This window comes from Pelophylax lessonae, assembly GCF_965119305.1.
Source record: "Pelophylax lessonae genome assembly, chromosome: 8".
NCBI classification, from domain to species: Eukaryota; Metazoa; Chordata; class Amphibia; order Anura; family Ranidae; genus Pelophylax; species Pelophylax lessonae.
In genome coordinates, this window is record NC_138775.1 from 180,475,220 (window position 1) to 180,496,734 (window position 21,515).

Genomic DNA, 21,515 nt, shown 5'->3' on the forward strand with positions numbered 1-21,515 from the left:
ACAGGTTTGCAAGGTGGCCACCTGGTTGTGTGCACACTTTTACAAAATTTTATAAAGTGGGTTTACTAGCATCAGTGGATGCTGCTTATGGCTGCATGGTTTTTCAGGCCACTGTTTGAGAGGACCTTGTCCTCCTTGAGAGTGTATTGTTTTCAGGTGAGCTCCAGTTGTTCCTGTTTGAGCTCCATGTTACCTGGTTGGTTATGTTTAGCCTTTGGGAATTTTTTCTGCTGTGTTTTTCCCTCTCCTCATGTTTAACACTGCTTTGGGACATCCCATTGGTTAAGAAGGTTTTGGAGCTGTGTCCGTCAATGAACGATAGAGAAAAATGGATTTTTGTCTTATTGTAAAATCCTTTTCTCTTAAGGTTTGCTGAGGGACACAGCTCCATGTCTTCTTAGACCCTTGGGCTTATGCTGCTCTCTCTTCAGGAGTAGGAGTAGGTGGAAACAATTTTGGCTACGCCCCTGAGGCAGTCCCAGGGGGTATACCATCACTTCCTGCTATATGACTCCAGTTTGTAACAGTGTGAGAAGAATACACAACTCAAAGCAGCAAAGGAGCTTGTGCTGTGTCCGTCAGTGAAGCTCAGAGAAAAGGATTTTACGGTAAGAGAAAAATCCAGTTTTCTCTATCGCCCATTGACAGACGCAGCCTCCATCTTCATTAGCCATTGGGTTAGCTTCCCCTTGCAGGAGCAGTTCTAGGCAGGAAAAATTTAAATCTCCACGCCCACAGGGCTGTCCCCACAGGCATAACCCACACACCCTCTGCTCCAGCAAACCATTTTTTCTGCCTAGAGAAGGAGTAGGACCTAGGTTTCCTGCTGGGACTTCGGTCTCCGTTTTTTATTCTTTTCAGAAAATTTTGGTTCTATTTCTCTTTACTTACTTTGCTAGCTAGTGTTCAGAGGATCCTCCTGGTGATCTGCAAGCAATGCTGGCTGGGGTTTCGCACTGGATAATCTGTATCCTTAAGGTCTCCCCAGCCTGGCCTACGAGCGTAAACCGGTTATAGCCCCGCACTAGGTCTCGCCACGACGGTACCCCTTTCTGGATGGGGACGAGCCTACAAGTGGATGTCTTGCCTGGATGCCACTACCTGGAACGCCCTGAGTCGTAGCGTACCCCTCGGCTGGCAGCACCCCTACTTCGGGTGGGAGGCGGTCTACCCGAAGTGGAGACCACCCGGTCCATGGTATGGTGAGTAAATGTGACCCCCCCCCCTTGTCCCTTGGTGGTCTTGGGGTGATGTGGGCCCTCTCCTGGGTATAATAGGACCTGGACTTCCTGAAAGATCCTCCTGGCCTGTCAAGTACCCGGCCCTGTGTCCTGTCTCAATCTCCCATCCCCATAGGGGGCTTTGTAACTGGGGCACCTGGCGTCCTGAGGGGTGTGGCAGTCGTACCTTGTTTCTTGCTGGGTCTGGTTGTAGATCCTTGAAGCCTTCATTACGGGGATCCCTGGCCGCATTGGCACGCCGTGGGCGCCGCCATCTTAAGTGTGGGCAATGTATCATTTTTTTCCATTTACTTGTATGGGGCAGCCATTTTCCCTGTGCTTCCTATTTGATTGCATTGGCATCCATTTTTGTGTAGTCCTATTGAGCTACACAGGCAGCGTGACCTTTCACATCCAGTCCGAGGTCACTTCTAGATTCTTCTTCCTGCTGCATAGTCAGATTCAGGAAGTTTTTCTCTGGAGGTAGTACAGTATTGGGGTCTTTGTGGGCATTTCCCTGCACACTGCTGTCAGTGTATATTTAAGGGGCATTCCCAAGACCGCTGCGATCAGCTCTTCTTAAAGTGATAGTTCTCAGTTTTTCTGTTACATTGATTATGAAGTCCCATGCTGTAAATTCACCCTCCGACCCGCTCAGTGCGACACCTGGACCGTCCGGATCGCAGTCGCTGGCTGCGATTTCAGCAGCTCTGGAAAGCCTGGCGACAAAAGTTGATTTTGTAATGAAAAAGGTTTCCTAGCCGAAAACGACCGCTGTCTTCTCCATCTTTGGTGGGGTCCACTGTCAGAGGCTGATATGGTCGCTACGAACGCCCCCCCTACCTGAGAGGTCACTGTCCTCGCAATCGGATGGTGAAGAGGACATTTGTTCTTCAGCTGCAGCATGGGAATGTGCTCTGTTGTAAGCCCTGATTGCTTCAGTAAGGGAAACTTTGCAATTGGCAGATAAGCCCACGCCGGCAGGGACGTGGGTGTCTTTTGGATCCCGCAAGACCCAAAAGTCGGGCCAAGTTTTCGCTTGTCCCAAGACTTTTCATGATATTGTTAATGATCAATGGCAGTGCATCAAGCACATTCTAGTAGTGCCTAAGCGCTTTAAATGCCGGTATTCGTTTGCTGAGACGGTTTCCAACCATTGGACAGTGCTGCCTAAGGTGGACCACCCGGTCTCCAGTTTGAACAAATCTACTATTGTACCTCTGGAGGATTTTTTTTTTTTTTTTTACGGATCTGGTGGACAGGCGGGTGGAATCCCTTTCCCGCCATCTTCACGTGTTGGCGGGTTCTATTCTAAAACTGTTTTTTGTGTCTGTTTTGGTATCGCAGACGGTTACAGAATGAATTAAGGTTCTGAAAGGGAACTTGGACCCTTACATAGTTCACCCCCGGAGCTGATTGAACTTTTGGACAAGATTGCTCAGGCCCTGGTGTTTGTGTGTGATGCGTCCCTAGATGCAGCTTCCCTGGTGGCCAGAGTTTCGGCTGTGGGGATTGCTTTTCGGCATATAGTTTGGCTGAAGAGCTGGTCGGCTGACCAGGCTTCCAAGAAAGGCCTGACAGATCTCCCTTTTCTGGGAGAGCATTTGTTTGGCGACTCACTGGATGAGTTGATTAAGGGTCTGACTGACGGGAAGAGTACTCTTCTTCCTCAGGCCTCTAAAGGTAAAACACCCCGTGCTAAGTGTGGACATTACTTTCCTGCTCCTAGGCGGTGTTGTCATGCCTCCGGGGCGCAAGAAAAAGGTAAGCCTTTCAGAGCTTCTGGAGGGACTAGGAAGCACTGGGGCAAGCCCAAGGCCAGTCAGCCCGGTTTCTGCGGACAAGTCCTCTTCAGCGTGAAGGGGTGCCCTCACCCGTTTCTGGGGTGGGGGGACGTTTGTGCTTCTTTCAGGAACCCTGGATTTCCTTTGTTCAAGACAAATGGGTTCACGAGCTGATTTGTTCCAGGTACAAGGTGCGTACAATCCTGGATCTCAAGGCTCTGAACCGCTTCGTGCGGGTGCAGAAGTTTTGAATGGAGTGCATTCGGTCGGTGGTGGTGTTCTTGAATCAGGGGGATTTTCTGGCCTCCCATCGATATCAGATGTGTATCTGCACATCCCCATATTCGAGGGACATCGGTGATTCCTCTGCTTTGCGGTGGCAGAGGAGCACTTTGTTTGGAAGTGGAGGCAAGACCAAAGGGTAACGCCACAGAGTTTTTACCAAGGTCCTAGCCCCTGTACTGGCCTTGTAACGTCAGAGAGGAATTTACATTTTTGGATATTTGGGCGATCTCCTGTTGCGAGCAGACTCTTATTCGAATCTGTTGGGCAACATCTCAATTGCAGTTCAAACCCTTCAGGAATTCAGTAAGACGATGAATTTCAGGAAATCTGCTCTGTCGCCATCCGTACGGGTCACTTCGCTGCAATGGCAAGGGTCTTTTTCCACTTGGAAAAGCTACATAAGTTGCAAAGGGTGATCAGGTTGCTGATGAAAAACCGATCAGTCCTCTTTGTGGGCTTGCATGAGGGCCCTGGGCCTGATGGTATCCACCTTCGAAGCGGTCCCGTTTGCGCAGTCTCACTCGAGGCCTTTGCAGAAAGTGATTCTGGCAAAATGGAACAGGGATCCTCGGTCATTGGACCAGAAGATTTGTTTGAGCCATCTCACAAAGTTGGCTCTATCTTAGTGGATCCAGTCACCGGCTTTATGTCAGGGCAAGTCCTTTTTGCCACTGTTCTGAACAGTGGTCACCGCGGACACCAGCCTGTCAGGCTGGGGTGGAGTGCTAGGGAAGCTCTGTGCCCAGGGGACTTGGGCGACAGAAGAGTCTTCCTTGCCGATCAATATTCTGGAGCTCAGAGCGATCATGCTTTGCATGTTCCACTGTTCGAGTCGGCTACGCGGTTCCCCGGTTTGGATAAAGTCGGACAATCATGCTCAGCCATGCGGCCAGCTTAGAACTTCCCTTGGAAGGGGTGGCATAGTGGGTGGTGGTTTAATCTTTGATGGCAACTATGTTGCCATTATTGTGGAGGACACCTACCCCTTTTAGCGCTGCAGGACCATCAGCCACCCACTGATAATGGGGTACTTTGACGTAGTGGTGGGCTTGAGCACTATATGGCCATATGCTGGGACCAAATCCCCATTTTTGGCCTGCGAACCAGACATCTAAGAAGGTCTTATCTGATCTCCCCTTGTGGGGGGATAGCCTGTTTTAAGCTTCCTTGGATGACCTCATTAAGGGTCTCACAGGGGGAAGAGTACTCTTCTTCCGCAGTCTACCAAGGGCAAGGAGCTCCGTCACAGACGCGGGTCGTTCTTCTTGGCTCATAAGAGGCCTTTTTTATCCCTCAAGGGATAAAAGTCCTTCAGGGCCTTCCCCGGAGGTTCCAAGAGGACCTGGTCTGGCAAATTAGGAGGGGCTCTTCCAGACCTGCGGACAAGGCTTCCTCTGCATTATGGGATGCCCTCACCCGTATCTGAGGTGGGACGACATCTTCGCTGATTTCCGGATCCGTGGACCTCTCTGGGTACAGGTCAGGTGGGTCCACAAAGTCATTTGTCTTTGACAGTTTGTCTTTTCCTCTGGAAAGGTTCTTCCCTTCCATTCTGCACTCGTCCCCAGATCGCTTACGGGGTCACTTTGGGGCAGTGCAAGACTTGTTACTTCATAGAGGACCTCTTTGAGTGTGTATTGTTTTTTTTTTTCAGGTGAGCTCAAGTTGTTATTGTTGAGCTCCATGTTATCTGGTTGGCTATGGTTAGCCTTGGGAATTTTTTTTCTGATGTTTTCCCACCCCTCATGTTTAACACTGCTTTGGGATTTCCCAATGGTTGATAAAAATCAAAAGCTGTGTCCCTCAATATACGAAAGAGAAAATGGGATTTTTGACGTACCCTAAAATCAATTTCTCTGCTGTTCATTGATGGACACGGCACCCTCCCCTTAGTGGAGTGGGGCTTTCTTCGGACACTGCTTGCAACAAAACTGAGTGCCTATAGCGGAATGTGGGTGTATACCCCCTGCGACTGTCCATGTGCTCCTATAGGGAATCGGGAGCTGTGTCCGTGAATTAACACCAGAGAAATGGATTTTACGGTAAGTCAAGAATCCCATTTTTCCAGCCGTTAGCACATATTAGGTGCCGATATTCTGCACATTTAAAGTTTTTATTTTTACACTGTCCTTGTTTTTTTTTTTTAATTTTCTTTTTTTTTTATTTTTTTTTTTTTGGATCACTTTTATTGCTTTCACATGGAATGTAAACATCCCTTGTGACAATAATAGGCAGTGACAGGTACTCTTTATGGAAGGATCTGGGATCTAAAATACCCCAAACCCCTCCTCTACACCTAAAAGCATTCAAAACGCCAAAAGGTTTGGTTGTTTTTAATGCTGTCTTTTTTTTTTTTTTTTTAAGTAGGCTTCTTTAAGGCTCCAGTAACTGGAAGTGATGTCATGACAACGCTTCTGGGTTATTACATTGCAAAACCTGCTCAAAGCCGATTGCGGCTTTGTTCGGGTCTTCGGCATCCTGGTGGGACGAGAGACCCAAGTGGAGCTTCAGGAGGGGGGGGGGGGGTGTTGTCCCCAACCACTGGAAGCAACATCAGCAAGTTTTTTGGCCGATGCCGATACTCCAAAATAAGTGGCTATCTGTCTCCATAATCAGCCCCACGATAATTTTTAAATCCCTAGTCTGTAGCCTTGTTGTTGCCCACTCTTCTGATTCACTGCTGAATGTTGAATTACAAACCTGTATTGTACAGTAAGGATGGGGTAAGCCAAAGGTGGGATGTGTCGAATCACTGCAACCTATAACCCAGTGTCTATAAATATCCAGCCTCTACTGTGCTTTTTTCCTAGATACAGATTTTACAGGTAAGTCAAATTTCCTTTTAATCGCTATAAACTGAGGGAAAACTATCAAGCATGTTGGCAACAGAGTGAGGTACTTGGTGAGTAAAAATCTGGTTGTGGTTTTATCTAGCAAAAGATTTCTAGCAGTTGTGTGTGTAAGGGATTTCAGCACCTGCATTCATTTAGTAACAGATTTACCATGCTTGTATTGCACCTGTCGTCTGAGGGTCTCTAGCTACAGATTATGGCCTTGTACATTTGAGGGCTCACTGCACAAACTGCCAGCTTTATCTGGCGAATGGAAACTAGGATGTGACTAGGAGCAGATCATGGTTCTTTTGCTGGAGCATGTAAGCAGCTGCAGTGTGGGGGTTCTAGTTTAGGTTAGCTTTGGAGGTTTAGGGAGGAAAGATTTGTTTTTGAAATGTCAACAGTTTAAAATTTGAGCTGAAAAAGTAAACTAGACATAACATAACATTGCTCTAAAAATTTTCATTCATTTAACAGGTTGTTAACAAATATCCAGGAGGACTATCTATTTCAAAACTTCCAGTTTTGTACAAGGTACTGTATTTTGCTGTGTTTTTTTTTTTTTTTCACTTTGTGTGTGTGTTTTTTTTTTTTTTTTTACTTTGTTTTATTAGATAATATGAAAGTTCATCCTTTTGAGCAGCTGTTTAAAAGATCCAATACTCAATAAATTCTGTAAATACAATGGTCCATGTTGTTTAATCACTTAAGGATCAGGCCTATTTCTAACACATGTTGTTTACAAGTTAAAATCAGTATTTCTCGATCGTTCATTGACAGACGCAGCTCCATATCTTCTTGACCATTGGGTTATGCTGCCCCCTACAGGAGTAGGACACTAGGCAGGAAAAAGCTTTACCACACCTATGGGGCAGTCCCTGCAGGCATACACCCACACACTCTGCTATAGCCCTCAGTTTTCTGCCTAGTTTAGGAGTAGGACCTAGTTCCCTGCTGGGACTTCGGTCTTAGCGGTTTATTTTTGGGAACCTTTTCTTTTTGTGATTATTTTGTTCGAGTTTCTGTGAGAGCTACAAGCAACAGCTGACTGGGTTTCGGACTGTATATTCTAGATCCTTAAGGTCTCCCAGCCTGGCCAGCGAGCGTGAGCAGGTTACAGTCCAGGACTAAGCTTCGCCACACCAGAGCTCTGATGGACGGGGGTGAGCCTGTTAGTGGAACTCCTCGCCGGGATGCGAACGACCTGGGATACTCTGAGTTGCAGCTTATTCCCTGGCTGTCAGCAGCCCCACCCCGGGTAGGAGGTAGTCTGTTTGGAGTGGCACCTACCTGATATCGTGGTATGGGGAGTAAGTGCTTCCCCCCATTCCTCTGGCGGTCTCGGGGTGGACGTGGGCCCCCTCCATGGAATAGTCGGATCCTCGGGTATCCCTCGGTTCCCCTGACCTCTCAGGGATACCAGGCCCCCCTAAGGTCCCCCCCCCATAGGATCCTTCCTCTGGAGGGCGGTTATATTGTGGCCGCTGCGGGGGGGGGGGGAGAATGTCTTTCCTGGTGGGTTCTCCTTCTGGGGACCCTCCGATGCCTCTTGTCTGATGAAACCCCTGGGGGTCCTGGAGACCGCATGGTGTGCCGTGGGGGCCGCCATTTTGCTGTAGACCTTTTGCTCTGCGTGAAGGAAAAAAGTTTTCTCATTGCAATGCATGGGCAGCCATGTTTTGATAGTTCGCCATTTGAATGCACGGGGTGGTCATTTTCTTGTAGTCCACGATCGCTGGACAGCAAGGGAAGACACTAAAGGCTCTAGGCATGGCCCAGGTGCTTTTTTATTTCCTGTGTCAGATCGTTTCTATCTTCTGCACCAAACGTTCCTGAAACCTCCAGACATTTGGTAATGTTTTTGGGGTCCCTGTAGGTATTCCTCACTCACACTGCTGCAGGCTGTGTTAGGCTGGGACTTGAAGTACCGCAGGTGCAGCGGTGCAGATCACATTTTTGCGACTTTCTTAAAATGACACTGCATTTTTTCATATTCGGTGCAAATTAAATCCCAGGACACAATTTCACCTACAGAACCCCTCTGGGTCGCAGCCCCTGTCTGCTTTTACAGCAGTTTTGGAAAGCCTTGTGTCGACCTCCAGCAATGATACGAAGCTTCGCCGGGTACAGCATAGCGTACAAGGCCTGTAGTTTCTGCAGTCGTTGCTTGACGGCGAAGAATTTCGCCCTGCTCCTCTGCACCTCAGCGGAAAAGTCCGGATAAAACGAGACATGCACCCCGTTGTATTGAACATCTCGCCTTTCCCGCGCCAGCCTCAGGATGGTTTCCTTGTCTCGGTAATTAAGCAAGCGGGCCAGCATGGTTCTCGGCGGGCGTCCCGGTTGCAGGGGTCGGGGGGGAATAATTGCCGGCTGGGTTTCGGACTGGCTATATTTGAGCTTTGCGGTCTCCCAGTGTGTGCCAGTGAGCGCTTGCAGAGCGTAGCTCCGCACTGGGTCTCGGAATTCAGTGCCTATTTGGCTGCCCAGTTGTCCCGCTTCTTTCATCTAACCAACACTGACAGGGACAGAGCCCTATGGCTGATGTATCTGGCATGGTCCCGGCCCTCCTCCGACCCACTGAGTGCCCTACTTGGTGGACTAGTGGGGACGGGACTTCTGTAGATCGCTGCTCTCTGCTGTTTTAGTACCGTCGGATCTGGGAGGTGGTTTCAACTCGGCTGGACCTCCCTGTGCACCATGGCCATACACCACTGTGGCACAATTCCCCTCTGTCTGAATTCCTGTCTATTCCTGACCCCCAGATGTGGAGCTCCCGGGGGGTTTACCTGCTCGTCCACGTTCTTACCAATGCTGCCCTTAAATCGTTTGAACAACTTCAAGCAGACTTTGATATTCCATCCCATATGTATTTTTGATATCTGCAACTCAGCCATGCATTTAGAACATAATTCAGGGATTCCACTCCTCTGACTGATCCAATCGACGTGCTAGAGGTGATAACCGGGCAAAACCCTAAACCGCTCACCACCCAGTTCTGCTCTGATCTCCACCTACCTTCTTCAACTAAGCTTGCCTATGCCCTTAAGGGTCCCTGGGAGGGGGATGTGGGTGCCTTGGAGGACGAGGAGTGGGAAGATGCTCTGGATGCTACCAAGCTGGTCTCCCCCAAACTCTCTGATCGACTGACTCAGTTGTATATCCTCCAACGCTCATACCTCACTCCTCTCAGACTCGCTAGGTATAAGAGGAACCATAACCCCTATGTGTTCTTCGCATTCGGGCACTTTTTTCCATCTTATTTGGCAGTGCCCCTTGATCTAGGAATATTGGAGACAAGTAGTACAATTTCCTACATGATGATATGGGGTCCCCCCCTAACTCTCTGCCCTAAATATTGTTTGCTGGGCATCTTTCCTGACGGGGATCTAGACAAGCCTACTACGACTTTTCTTCACTTTTTATCGCTAGGAAGTGTATAGCCAGGCAATGGATGCGAGCTACACCGCCCACCCTTCCCTCCTGGAAGATGGAGGTCAATAAAGTCCTGCCTTATAAGCGTCTGATCTATATTAAAAGGGGTTGCCCTGCGAAATTTAACAAAATTTGGGATAGATTGACTCAGGAGCCCTCTGCGGGATAAGGTGCTACTCAGGGCTATGTATGGATGTACTGGTCTTACTCTGCGTACTATCTCACCCTATTGTTATTTGTATGACAGTACACGATTGTTAATTTTTTTTTTTTCTTCTGCTATGTTTTTTAACTCTTTCTTCAATAAAGTTACTTTCTCTTACGTCCTCTGACTGTCGCCGCCCACTCATACAATCTGCACGTCTGGGTATTGGCCTTCTCCACAGGAGTAAGCTAGGCAGAAGATTTTGTTAGAATATTCACAAAACTGTGTATAGACACACCTACAGGGGGCTGTGCCTATGGTCAATACCCCCAGCTAGCATCATTCCCAATTCAGTTTGCTGCTGGCTATTCCCTGGCTGGGGCTGCGGTCTCAGCTTTTTTTCTTTTTTTTATGTTTTCTCTCTGGAAAAGTATTTTTTCTTTTAATAGATAGCTTTTTATTTTTTCCTGCTCTTAGGTAGTCGGACTTCGGAAGACTACAGCGTTTGCGGAGCTGGGAATCGCACTGGTTATTCTAGAGCCTTACGGAATCCCAGCCTGCCATTGAGCGTTAGCAGGTTATTGGTACGCCCAGGCCTCGCAAACGACTGTGTCCTCGACTCCAGGGTCGAGCCTGCAAAGTCACTATCTTCGCCGGGATGTCTCAACCGCGGTACACCCGCGAGTTGCTAGCGTCCCCTTCGGCTGACGGCACCCCCTCTCAGAGTGGGAGGCTTCCTGTCGCAGAGCGGTACCCACGTTTTCACTGGACCGGTGAGTACCATGCTACCCCTCTGTCTCTGACCATGTCTGTCGGGTGTGTATGTGGGCCCTCTGTTTTTATGGGGACAGCAGTTCGGTATGGGTTCTGTGATGTCCTCCCTCATGTCTGTAGGTGTGGTCCCTGTGTGTCCCTTCCCGGTCCCTGCGGGGGCGCTGTGGCGGTTCCACCGCTGTATGGGGGGTTGTGGGGGTCTCCTTTACCCCTGAGGTGCTTTTGGTCAACTATTTGGGGTACAGTACATGGTGTGTGGGGGCCGCAATCGGCGCGAAATCGCGCGGCTGCCATTTTAGGTGTGGGCAGGCTTTTTGGCCTCATAATGAGGGCAGCAGCCATTTTCTGCTATGCTGTTGGCACCGATCGGGCGCCATCTTTAGTGTGGGCAAAATGTCCTTATGTGGACCGCGGCCATTTCCCCAGAGCTTTTCCCATAGACTTGTATTGGCAACCATTTTTCTTGTGGCTTTTTCTGCCTCTAGAGGCGTGAGGTCACTTCCTCTTTCTTCTCCTTCAGATCGTTCAGCAGCGTGGGGCGAGTAAAGCACACTGTTGGGGGCTTTTATTTTATTCCCTTGCCTGCATTCCTGCTAGCATTCATTTTTTTGCAGTTTCCTGTAGCACAGGACTTGCTCTGCATTTGCAGTGGGGACCGCGGGAATCGCCGATTTAAAGGATCCGGGATCCCACGGACCGGCGGTTGGAGTCTCTAGCCCGCCATTCCTATACGATGGCGGGCTCATTGCTCAGACCCATTCTCGCGTCCGTTTTGGTGGCTCAGGCGGTGGCTGAATGGACTAAGGTGCTTAGGAGCAACCTCGTGTCTCTGATGATGTTCCGCCTGCCCGGCTGGAAATGGTGGATCGAATTCACCAAGGAATCATGTATTTGTGTGATGCGGCCTTAAATGAGGCCCCTTTAGTGGCACGCCTCTGTAGTGTCTCGGTGCTTAACCGGCGACTGATATGGCGGAGGAGCTGGTCGGCTGACCAGTCCTCGCGGGAAACAGTTGCTGATTTTCCCTATGCTGGCTCTCGCCTTTTTGGCGAGGCGTTGGATACCCTGGTAAAAGGCATCACAGGGGGCAAGAGCACTTTGCTGCTCCAGAACCCGAAGAACAAGTCCTTTCAAGCCAAGCGGGGTTCTGCGCCTAGATCACTCAGGGGTCCTTTCGTGCTTTTCGGAACTAATCCAAGGGCAAGCCCTTCAAGACCCAGGGCAGTCAACAGACGCTCCAGGAGTTCGGATGGACCATCAACGTTCAGAAATCGACGTGGTCTCCATCGGTTCGTCTTCCCTATCTGGGAATGATTCTGGACTCTGCTCAGGCAAAGGTGTTCTTGCCGGAGGACAAGCTCCGGACCTTGCAGGACGAGCTCAGGTCCCTCAGGGACAACCCGTCCTTGTCACTCAGGACCTGTATTGCGGGGCCTGGGGTTTATGGTGTCGGCCTTCGAGGCGATACCCTTTGCTCAGTTTCACACGCGGGCTCTCCAAGCGGAGATCCTGGACAGGTGGGACAGACTGCCTCAGTCCCTGGATCTGAGTGTCTCCTTGAGTCGTCAGACCAGATTGGTTCTTCTGTGGTGGCTCCAGTTCCTGTCGGTGGCGGAAGGCAAGTCCTTCCGTCCGTAGGTGGGGACGGTGATTACCACGGATGCCAGCCTGTCGGGCTGGGGTCTAGTCCTGGGCAACCTGTTTGCCCAGGGCACTTGGTCGGAGGAGGAGTCCTCCCTCCCGATGAATGTGCTGGAATTGCGAGCGATAAAACTCTGTCTCTTCCAGTGGTCGGACCGTCTTCGGGGCCGTCCTGTCCGGGTACAGATGGACAATGCTACCGCGGTGGCTTACATCAACCACCAAGGGGGCACCAGGAGTGCTCGGGCGGCGAGGGAGGTGACCGACATTTTGTCTTGGGCCGAGACTCATGTTCCGGCGGTCTCAGCAGTTCACTTCCAAATGCTGTGTGCGAAGTGGGGATCCCTGGACGTGGCTCTGTTCGCGTCTCGGCTAAACCGACAGGTGAAAAGGTTCGTGGCATGAACGTGCGATCCGCTGGCGGACTCCTCAGATGCGTTAGTGGCCCCTTGGCATCAGTATCGTCTGATGTATGCCTTTCCTCCGATTCAGTTGCTATCCAGGTTCCTCCGCAGGTTAGTCTCGGAACAGCACCTGGTGATTCTGGTGGCACCGGACTGGCCACGCCGGTCCTGATACGCCGACGTTGTTCACCTGGCAGTGGCGCCTCCATGGGAAGATCTCCTGTCTCAGGGTCCGATCTTCCATCCTGCCTTACGACCGCTGGCTTTAATGGCCTGGCTGTCGAGACCCAGGTCCTGTGGGACAGAGGTCTCTCTTCTGAAGTCATTCCTACCCTTGTCAAGGCTAGGAAAACCTCCTCTGGTAAGATCGATTACCGTACTTGGAAGGCTTATTTCGCCTCGTTCGAGTCCAGGGGGTTCTCCCCTCGCTCGTACTCTGTGTCTAGAGTGTTGGCTTTCCTCCAGTCTGGGGTGGACCAGCGCCTGGCGCTGGCCACGATCAAGGGCCAGGTGTTCGCACTGGCTATTCTTTTCCAACGCCCTGTGGCATCTCATTCTCTGGTTCGCACCTTCATTCAAGGTGTGCGACATTTGGCTCCTCCCAGGAAGGAGCCCTTACCTCTGTGAGACTTGAACTTGGTTCTGTCCGTGTTACAGCATGCTCCCTTTGAAAACATTCGGGATATATAGTTGTCTCTGCTGTCTAAGAAGGTTGCCTTTTTTGGTGGCGATCACTTCGGCTCGCAGGGTGTCGGAACTGGCAGCGTTGTCTTGCCGTTCTCCATACTTGGTGATTCACCGGGATAAGGTGGTCTTGCGTCCGCATCCCTCCTTTCTTCCTAAGGTGGTCTCTGGGTTCCACATTAATGAGGACATTGTCCTGCCTTCGCTTTGTACAAAGCCTAAGCATCCTCAGGAGGTTGCTCTGCACTCCTTGGATGTTGTCAGGGCGATCAGGGTTTACCTGTCGTCTACGGAATCCTTTCGGAAGACGGATTCCCTCTTTGTCCTTCCTGAGGGACCTCGGAAGGTCATGGCTGCATCTGCAGCGACTATTGCCAAATGGATCAGACAGACCATTGCACAGGCTTACGCCTTGAAGGAACGGGTTCCTCCCTTCCCTGTTAAGGCGCACTCTACCAGATCTGTGAGTGCATCCTGGACCTATTGGTGTCGGGCCTTGGTGGCCCAGGTGTGCAAGGCTGCGACTTAATCGTCGGTGCACACTTTTTTCTAAGTTCTACAAAGTAGATGTTCTGGCATCAGCTGATGCTTCCTTTGGCCGCAAGGTTCTCTGTGCGGCTGTGCCATGAAGGACCCTTTTTTTTGTGGGTCCCTGGCTGTTGGTATTTGCTTTCCTGGGCTGTTGCTCCTGTTGAGCATTATTTTCTGTTGCCCAGCAGGTTCTCTTACTGTCATGTAAGGTTCCTTTCTCTGATGTGGGTACTGCGTTGCAGTTTTCTACGGTTGCGTCTCCCACCCCTTATGTCTATACTGCTTCGGGACATCCCAACAGTGATGACGGAATTTTTGTCAAATCTTACCTGTAAAATTCCTTTCTCTGAGTCCTCCGACAGTCGCCGCCCCCGCCCCTCTTTTGTGGTTCTTATTACCTACTGCTATGCTACCAAACTGAGTTGGGAGTGGTCACTGCAGGGGGGTATTGACCAGATGGGACAGCCCCCATGGGTGTGTATATGCAAATGCCTTTGTTCATTTGACTAAGTCTTTATGCCTAGCTACTCCTGCGGAGTGGAAGTCAATACCCAACAGTGATGACTTGGAGGCGGCGGCGACTGTCGGAGGACTCAGAGAAAGGAATTTTACAGGTAAGATTTTACAAAAATTCAGTTTTTGTGGTGCCAAAGAGATTTCAGTATCGTTATCCCTTTGCGGATCCGGTGGATTCTCGCTGGACTGCGGCTACTAAGGTGAACCACACTGTGTCCAGGTTAAATAAGGCCTCCTAATGCCAGCGGAGGATTCTCTGGTGTTTAAAGACTCGGCAGATAGGCGGGTGGAAACTTTTCCCCTCCACATCTTTATGGTAGCGGGTTCCTTGCTGAAACCCGTGTTCGCTTCGGTAATGGTCTCTCAGGCTGTTGTGGAGTGGGCCAAGGCGCTTAAGCGCACTCTGATTACTGACTCTGCCTCTCCTGCTGCTCTGGAGATGGTGGATCAAATGGGTTAGGCTGTTTTATACCTGTTTAACGCGGCCTTAGATGAGGCCCCTTTAGCCGCACGACTTTCAGCGATCGCAGTTGCGATTCGTTGCATCGTTTGGTTAAAAAGCTGGTGTCTGACATTCCTTATGCGGGGGAGTCGTCTTTTTGGGGACTCTCTGGATGAACTGGTCAAGGGGATCAGTGGGGAAAAGAGCACTCTGTTGCCCCAGGTGTCCAGGGGAAAATCATTTAGTGGCAAGCGGGGTCCCTCCTTTAAATCTAACCAGGGTTCTTTTCGTTCCTTCAAGGCACAAGACAAAGGTAAGTCCTTCAAGGCCTCTAGTGGCCAGAAGAAGCCTACTCTGGCACAGCTGCTCAGTCCGCTTTGACCTGAAGGGGCGCCCTCACCCGTTTCAGGGGTGGGGGGATGTCTGTGCTATTTTCCCGAACCTTGGCTGGCCAAGATTCCGGACAGGTGGGTTCAACAACTCATTCGGTCAGGGAACAAGATCGAGTTTCGATCACGCCCTTTCCCTCAAATCTTCATTTAACCCCTGATCGTTTCCAAGATCTCCCATCGGAGGTTCAGGATCTCCTCGCCCAAGGGGTAGTTGTCCGCTTCCACAGCGGGACAGATTTCCAGGGTTTTACTCAAATCTGTTCACAGTGCCCAGAAAGGAGGGCAAGGTGCGTCCGATTCTGGACTTAAAGTTTCTAAACCGCTTTGTGCAGGTTCAGAAGTTCCGAATGGAGTCCCTCCTGTCGGTGGTAGCATCCCTGAGTCCAGGGGATTTCCTGGCGTCCATTGACCTCAAGGATGCGTATTTACACATCCCTATTTTCGAGGGTCATCAGAGGTACCTCCGATTCGCAATAGCGGAGGAGCATTATCAGTTTGTGGCGTTGCCTTTCGGCCTCGCTTCGGCTCCAAGGGTTTTTTACCAAAGTTTTGGCTCCTATTCTAGCCTTGCTGCCGGTACAGGGGATTGCCATCCTCGGGGTACCTTGACGATCTCCTATTAAGGTCGAGCTCCAGAGCCACTCTTTTGCGCGATCTGTCGATCACGGTTCAGACGCTCCAGGAGTTCGGGTGGACCATCAATTTTCAGAAGTCAACTTTGTCTTCTTTTCGCCTCCCTTACCTGGGGATGTTTCTGGACTTCGCCCAGGCGAAGGTCTTTCTTCCTGAGGACAAGCTCCGGATCCTGCAGGACGAGGTCAGGTCCCTCAGGGACAACGAGTTCTCCTCGCTTCGGACCTGCATTCGGTCCCTGGGCTTTATGGTGTCAGCTTTCGAGGCGATCCCATTTGCACAGTTTCACACGAAATCTCTTCAAGCGGAGATTCTGGTCCGGTGGGACAGACATCCTCAGTCTTTGGAAAGGAGGATTTCTTTGAGCCCCCAAGTCAGATCGGATCTCCTGTGGTGGCTCCAGTCTCCGGCTCTGAAGTAGGGCAAGTCCTTTCGTCCGTTGCTATGGACTGTGGTCACCACGGACGCCAGCCTGTCGGGCTGGGGTGGAGTTCTGGGCAATCTGTCTGCCCAGGGCACTTGGTCGGAGGGGGAATTCTCCCTGCCGATAAATGTCTTGGAACGGCGGGCAATCAGGCTCTGTTTGCTCCGTTGGTCGGATCGTCTTCGGGGCTGCCCCGTGCGTGAGCAGACGGACAACACAACTGCGGTGGCTTACATCAATCACCAAGGGGGCACCAGGAGTGCCCGGGCGGTCAAGGAAGTGGCCGAGATTCTGTCCTGGGCCAAGACGCAGGTCCCAGCGATTTCGGCAGTTCACATTCCAGGTGTGGAGAACTGGCAGGCGGACTATCTGAGTCGCCAGACCCTGGACCAAGGGGAATCGTCCCTACACCCGAAGGTGTTTTTTAGGTGCTGTGTGCGCGGTGGGTATCCCTGGACGTGGATCTGTTCACGTCTCGTCTCAACAACAAGGTGGGAAGATTCGTGGCACGAACGCGCGACCCTCTGGCAGACGCCTCTGACGCGTTGGTGGTGCCTTGGGATCGGCATGACTGATTTATGCCTTTGCCCCGATTCAGTTGTCCAGATTGCTTCGCAGGTTGGTCTCGGAACCAAGGTTGGTGCTTCTGGTGGCCCCAGTCTAGCCGCGCCGGTCTTAGTACGCAGAAATCATGCAACTGGTCGTCGAGCCTCCCTTGCTGCTACCGCTAAGAGACGATCTTCTGTCTCAAGGGCCGATCTTCCATCCTGCTTTACAGTCGCTTTACCTTTAAGGCTTATTTCGCCTGGTGCGAGTCACAGGGGTTCCATCCACGCTCCTTTTCGGTGGCGAGAGTGTTGGCTTTCCGGCAAACTGGTGTGGAGCAGCATCTTGCGCTGACCACTATTGAGGGCCAGTTGTCTTCGCTGGCCATTCTTTTTCAACGCCCTTTGGCGTTGAATTCCTTGATCCGCACCTTCATTCAAGGGGTGCGTCATCTGGCTCCCTCTAGGAGGGCACCCTTGCCTCCTTGGGACTTGATTCTGGTTCTGTTCGTTTTGCAACATCCTCCTTTTGAGAACATCCGGGAGATTCCTCTGCCAGTGCTGTCACGGAAATTTGCCTTTCTGGTGGCGATAACATTGGCTCGCAGAGTGTCAGAGTTGGCGGCCCTGTCTTGCCGCTCCCCCTATCTGGTTGTTCATAGGGATAAAGTGGTTTTGCGACCTCATCAGTCCTTTCTTCCGAAGGTGGGCTCGGACTTCCATCTCAACGAGGATATTGTCTTACCTTTGCTGTGTGCGAAGCCTAAGCATCCTAAGGAGCTTGACTTGCATTCCTTGGATGTGGTAAGGGCGATCAGGGTTTACCTGTCGTCTACAAAATCCTTCATAAAGTCGGATTGTCTTTTTGTTCTTCCTGAGGGACCTCGGAAAGGGTACGGCTGCGTCTGCGGCAACCATTTCAAAATGGATCAGGCAGACGATTGTGCAGGCCTATTCAATTAGGGATCAGGTTCCTCCTTTCCCTGTCACAGCGCACTCTACCAGAGAGATTCGTGCGTCTTGGGCCTTCCGCCATCAGGCGTCGGTGACTCAGGTGTGCCAAGCGGCGACCTGGTCGTCCGTGCATACCTTTACAAAATTGTACAAACTTGAGGCCTTGGCATCAGCGGATGCCTCTTTTTGCCACAAAGTTTTGAGTGCGTCAGTGCCTTAGGGGAGACGGGTAGTTTTGGCCTGTCTCCTCCTGTTGGGGGTTTTTCCCTTCTTTGTTTTGTTTTTCCTGGGCTTTCGCCTCTGTTGAGCTTTCTTGTTGCCCAGTGTTTACCTTTCTGGTTCAGGAAAGGTTCTTTTCTCTGACCTGGGTGCTGCGTTGCCTTTCTTGAGGGTTACGTTTTCCCACTCCTCACATCTACACTGCTTTGGGACGTCCCAGACGTGCAGATTGTATGAGTGGGCGGCGACTGTCAGAGGACCTAAGAGAAAATAGGATTTTTGTAAGAACTTACCGTAAAATTATTTTCTCTGAGTCCTCTGTTAGTCGCCGCCCCCCACCCCTCTTTTGGGGTTCATGGATCTCTATACTGCTTGCTACCAAACTGAATTGTGAATGATGCTAGCTGGGGGTATTGACCATAGGGACAGCCCCCTGTAGGTGTGCTTATACACAGTTTTGTGAATATTCTAACAAAATCTTCTGCCTAGCTTACTCCTGTGGAGAAGGCCAATACCCAGACATACAGACTATGAGTGGACGGCGACTGTCAGAGGACTCAGAGAAAATAATTTTACGGTAGGTTCTTACAAAAATTCTAAAAATTTTCGCTTGTGTCCTCTGACAGTCGCTGCCCACTCATACAGTCTGCACTTCTGGGTATTGGTCTTATCCACAGGAGTAAGCTAGGCATAAGATTTTGTTAGAAAACATTCACCAAAGTAGGGATGCACCGAAATGAAATTCTTGGCCGAAGCCGAATAATAATGAAATGCTTGGCCGAAGGCCGAATACCGAACGCGGTGTTTCGCATTTTTTCCATTTATTTTGCCAATTTTTAGGGGGCACGCTGATGGGCACATTTTATGTTAGGGGGCACGCTGATGGGCACATTTTATGTTAGGGGGCACTCTGATGGGCAAAACAAAACATTTAAATCAGCGTTGCTCTTAACATAAAATATGCCCATTAGCGTGCCCCTTAAATTAAAATATGCCCATCAGAGTGCCCCCTAACATAAAATATGCTCATCAGAGTGCCCCTTAACATAAAATATGCTCATAAGCATGTCCCTTAGCATAAAATAAGGGGCACGCTGATGGCCACATTTTATGTCAAGGGAGCACTCTGTTGGGCACATTTTTTTTCTTTTTTTTTTTTTTTTAAGGGGCACTTTATAGGGCACTCTAATGTAATGAGCATGGCAAGTGGCAACAACATATGGCAGTCTGTACACTAATGCTTGTGCAGCTGCCAGCTACCGTATTCTCCCCCAAATGTGCTCAGCTCCACATCACATACCTGAACTGCAGCCAGAGCCAAAAGCCGCAAACAGGGGGGCGGGGCGTGGACCTAGTGTGAAGGAGCCGCAGTCAGGAGCAGGGGGCGGGACGTCACACCCCCTACTCGCGGCCGGACAGGACATCGGCGGCGTGTGAGAAGGGAGCCGCGAGCCGCAATGAGGAAGGTGAGCGGTCAGGGCGGAAGCTGACATTGTTCGGCTCAAAATTATTCGGCCTTTTGACTTATTCGGCCGAACGCCAAAAGTGCTATTTTCTCTATTTTCGGCCGAATATTCGGTGCATCCCTACACCAAAGCTTTGTATAGACACACCTACAGGGGGCTATCCCTCTGGTCCAATACCCCCAGCTAGCAGTATTCCCAAATCAGTTTGTCTTTGCCTAGCAAAGGAGTAGGCTGACTTTTTTCCCTGGCTGGGGCTGCAGTCTCAGCCTTTTTACTTCTTATTATTTTTTTCTCTCTGAGAAAGTGTTTTTTCTTTTATAATAATAGCTTTTTATTTGTTCCTGCGCTTAGTTAGTCGGACTTCGGAAGAGTACAGCGTTTGCGGGCTGGGAATCGCACTGGTTATCCTAGGGCCTTAGGGAATCCCAGCCTGCCATCGAGCGTTAGCAGGCTATGCGTACGCCCAGGCCTCGCAAACGACCATGTCCCTGTCCTCAGGGCTACTTCGCCTGGGATGTCTCAACTGCGGTACGCCGCGTGTTGCTAGCATCCTTTTCGGCTGACGGCACCACCACCCAGAGTGGGAGGCTTCCTGTCACAGAGCGGTACCCACGTTTCCCTGGACCGGTGAGTACCATGCTACCCCTCTGTCTATGGCAAATGTCTGTCGGGGTGTGTATGTGGGCCCTCTGTTTATGGGGATGGCAGTGCACGTGGATCTGTGATATCCCCCTCATGTCTGTCAGTGCGGTCCCTGTGTGTCCCTTCCTGGTCCCTGCGGGGGCGCTGTGGCAGTTCTGCCACTGTGTGTGGGGTCTCTGGTGTCCCTGAGGTGCTTCTTCAACGTTTTGGGGGTACAGACATGGTGTGTGGGGGCCGTGATAGGTGTAAAACCGTGGGGCCGCCATTTTAGGTGTGGGCAGGCTGTTTGGCCTCATTGTGAGGGCAGCAGCCATGTTCTGCTATTCTTTTGGCGCCCTTTGGGTGACATCTTTAGTGTGGTCGCTATGTTTCTTTAGGTGACCAGAGGCCATTTTCCTGGAGCCTTCTCCATAGACTTGTATTGGCAACCATTTTGTTGTGGCTCAGAGCTGTGTTCTGCCTCTAGTGGCTTGAGGTCACTTCCTTTCTTCTCACAGGCAGATCGAGCTGGCAGCGTGTGACAAGGTATAGGCACACTTTTGGGGGATTTTATGGTGTTTCCTGGGCTGCATTCCTGCTGGCTTTCATTCCTTTGCAGTTTTTAGTAGCACAGGCTTAGTTCCTCATTGCAGTGCATTTGCGGTGGGAACCGCGGTAATCGCTGATTTAAAGGGCCAGCGCCTTTTAAATTCTGAAGTGCTATGATGGAGTCCCAGGATAGCAAATTCCCCCCTGCTCTGTTGGAGGGTTCAGGTACTCCTTAATCCTCTGCTATAGTCTCACTTACTGCTGCGCTTGCGACTTTACAGTAAAAAGTGGATTTGTTAATGTCTGACCGGGCTTCTAGGAAAAGGCCCAGTTTTTTTCAGTCTTCTGATTCAGAGCCAGATATTGTTGCCATGGACAGTGTACCCCCTGAGGGGTCTCAGTCCTCTCGTCGGATGTGGAGGAGGAGGAGGATGAGGATTCCACCTCCGGTTCAGCAAGAGAACGCGCTGCAATGTCAGCGCTTATTAACGATGTAAAAGACACGCTAAATTTAAATGATGAGCCCCACCTGTCGGATAAGCGGTCTTCCTTTGGGACCCGCAAAGCTCAGAAGTCAGGTCAGGTTTTTCCCTGCCCCTCTGAGTTTCACAAGACCGTGAATGAACAATAGCGCAATTTTGTGGTGCCCAAGCGTTTTCAGCACCATTATCCCTTTGCGGTTCCGGTGCATTCGCACTGGACTGTGGCTCCTAAGTTGGACCACACTGTGTCCAGGATGAAGAAAGCCACTTTAATGCCCGCGGAGGATTCTCTGGTGTTTAAAGACCCAGCGGATAGGCGGGTGGAAAATCTTACCCGCCACATCTACATGGTTGCAGGTTCCTTAATGAAACCCGTGTTCGCTTCCGTTATGGTCTCACAGGCTGTTGTGGAGTGGGCCAAGGTGCTTAAACACGCACGTATTGCTGACTCCGCCCCTCCTGCTACTCTGGAGATGGTGGATCAAATTTTTCATGCTGTTTTATACGTATGTGACGCGGCCCTGGATGAGGCCCC

At 50.7% G+C, this 21,515-nt stretch overlaps 1 protein-coding gene across 1 annotated transcript in view; it reads left to right on the plus strand.

Annotated features, from left to right (window-relative positions):
- The window catches only part of TDRD5 (tudor domain containing 5), a gene marked incomplete at both ends in the record, with an annotated part of 586,386 nt that overhangs the window by 103,061 nt on the left and 461,810 nt on the right, over positions 1-21,515 (plus strand). Inside the window, one exon of the mRNA XM_082265311.1 lies at positions 6,601-6,657. Within this exon, the coding sequence (XP_082121437.1) occupies positions 6,601-6,657 (57 nt within the window). The remainder of the gene's footprint in view (positions 1-6,600; positions 6,658-21,515) is intronic.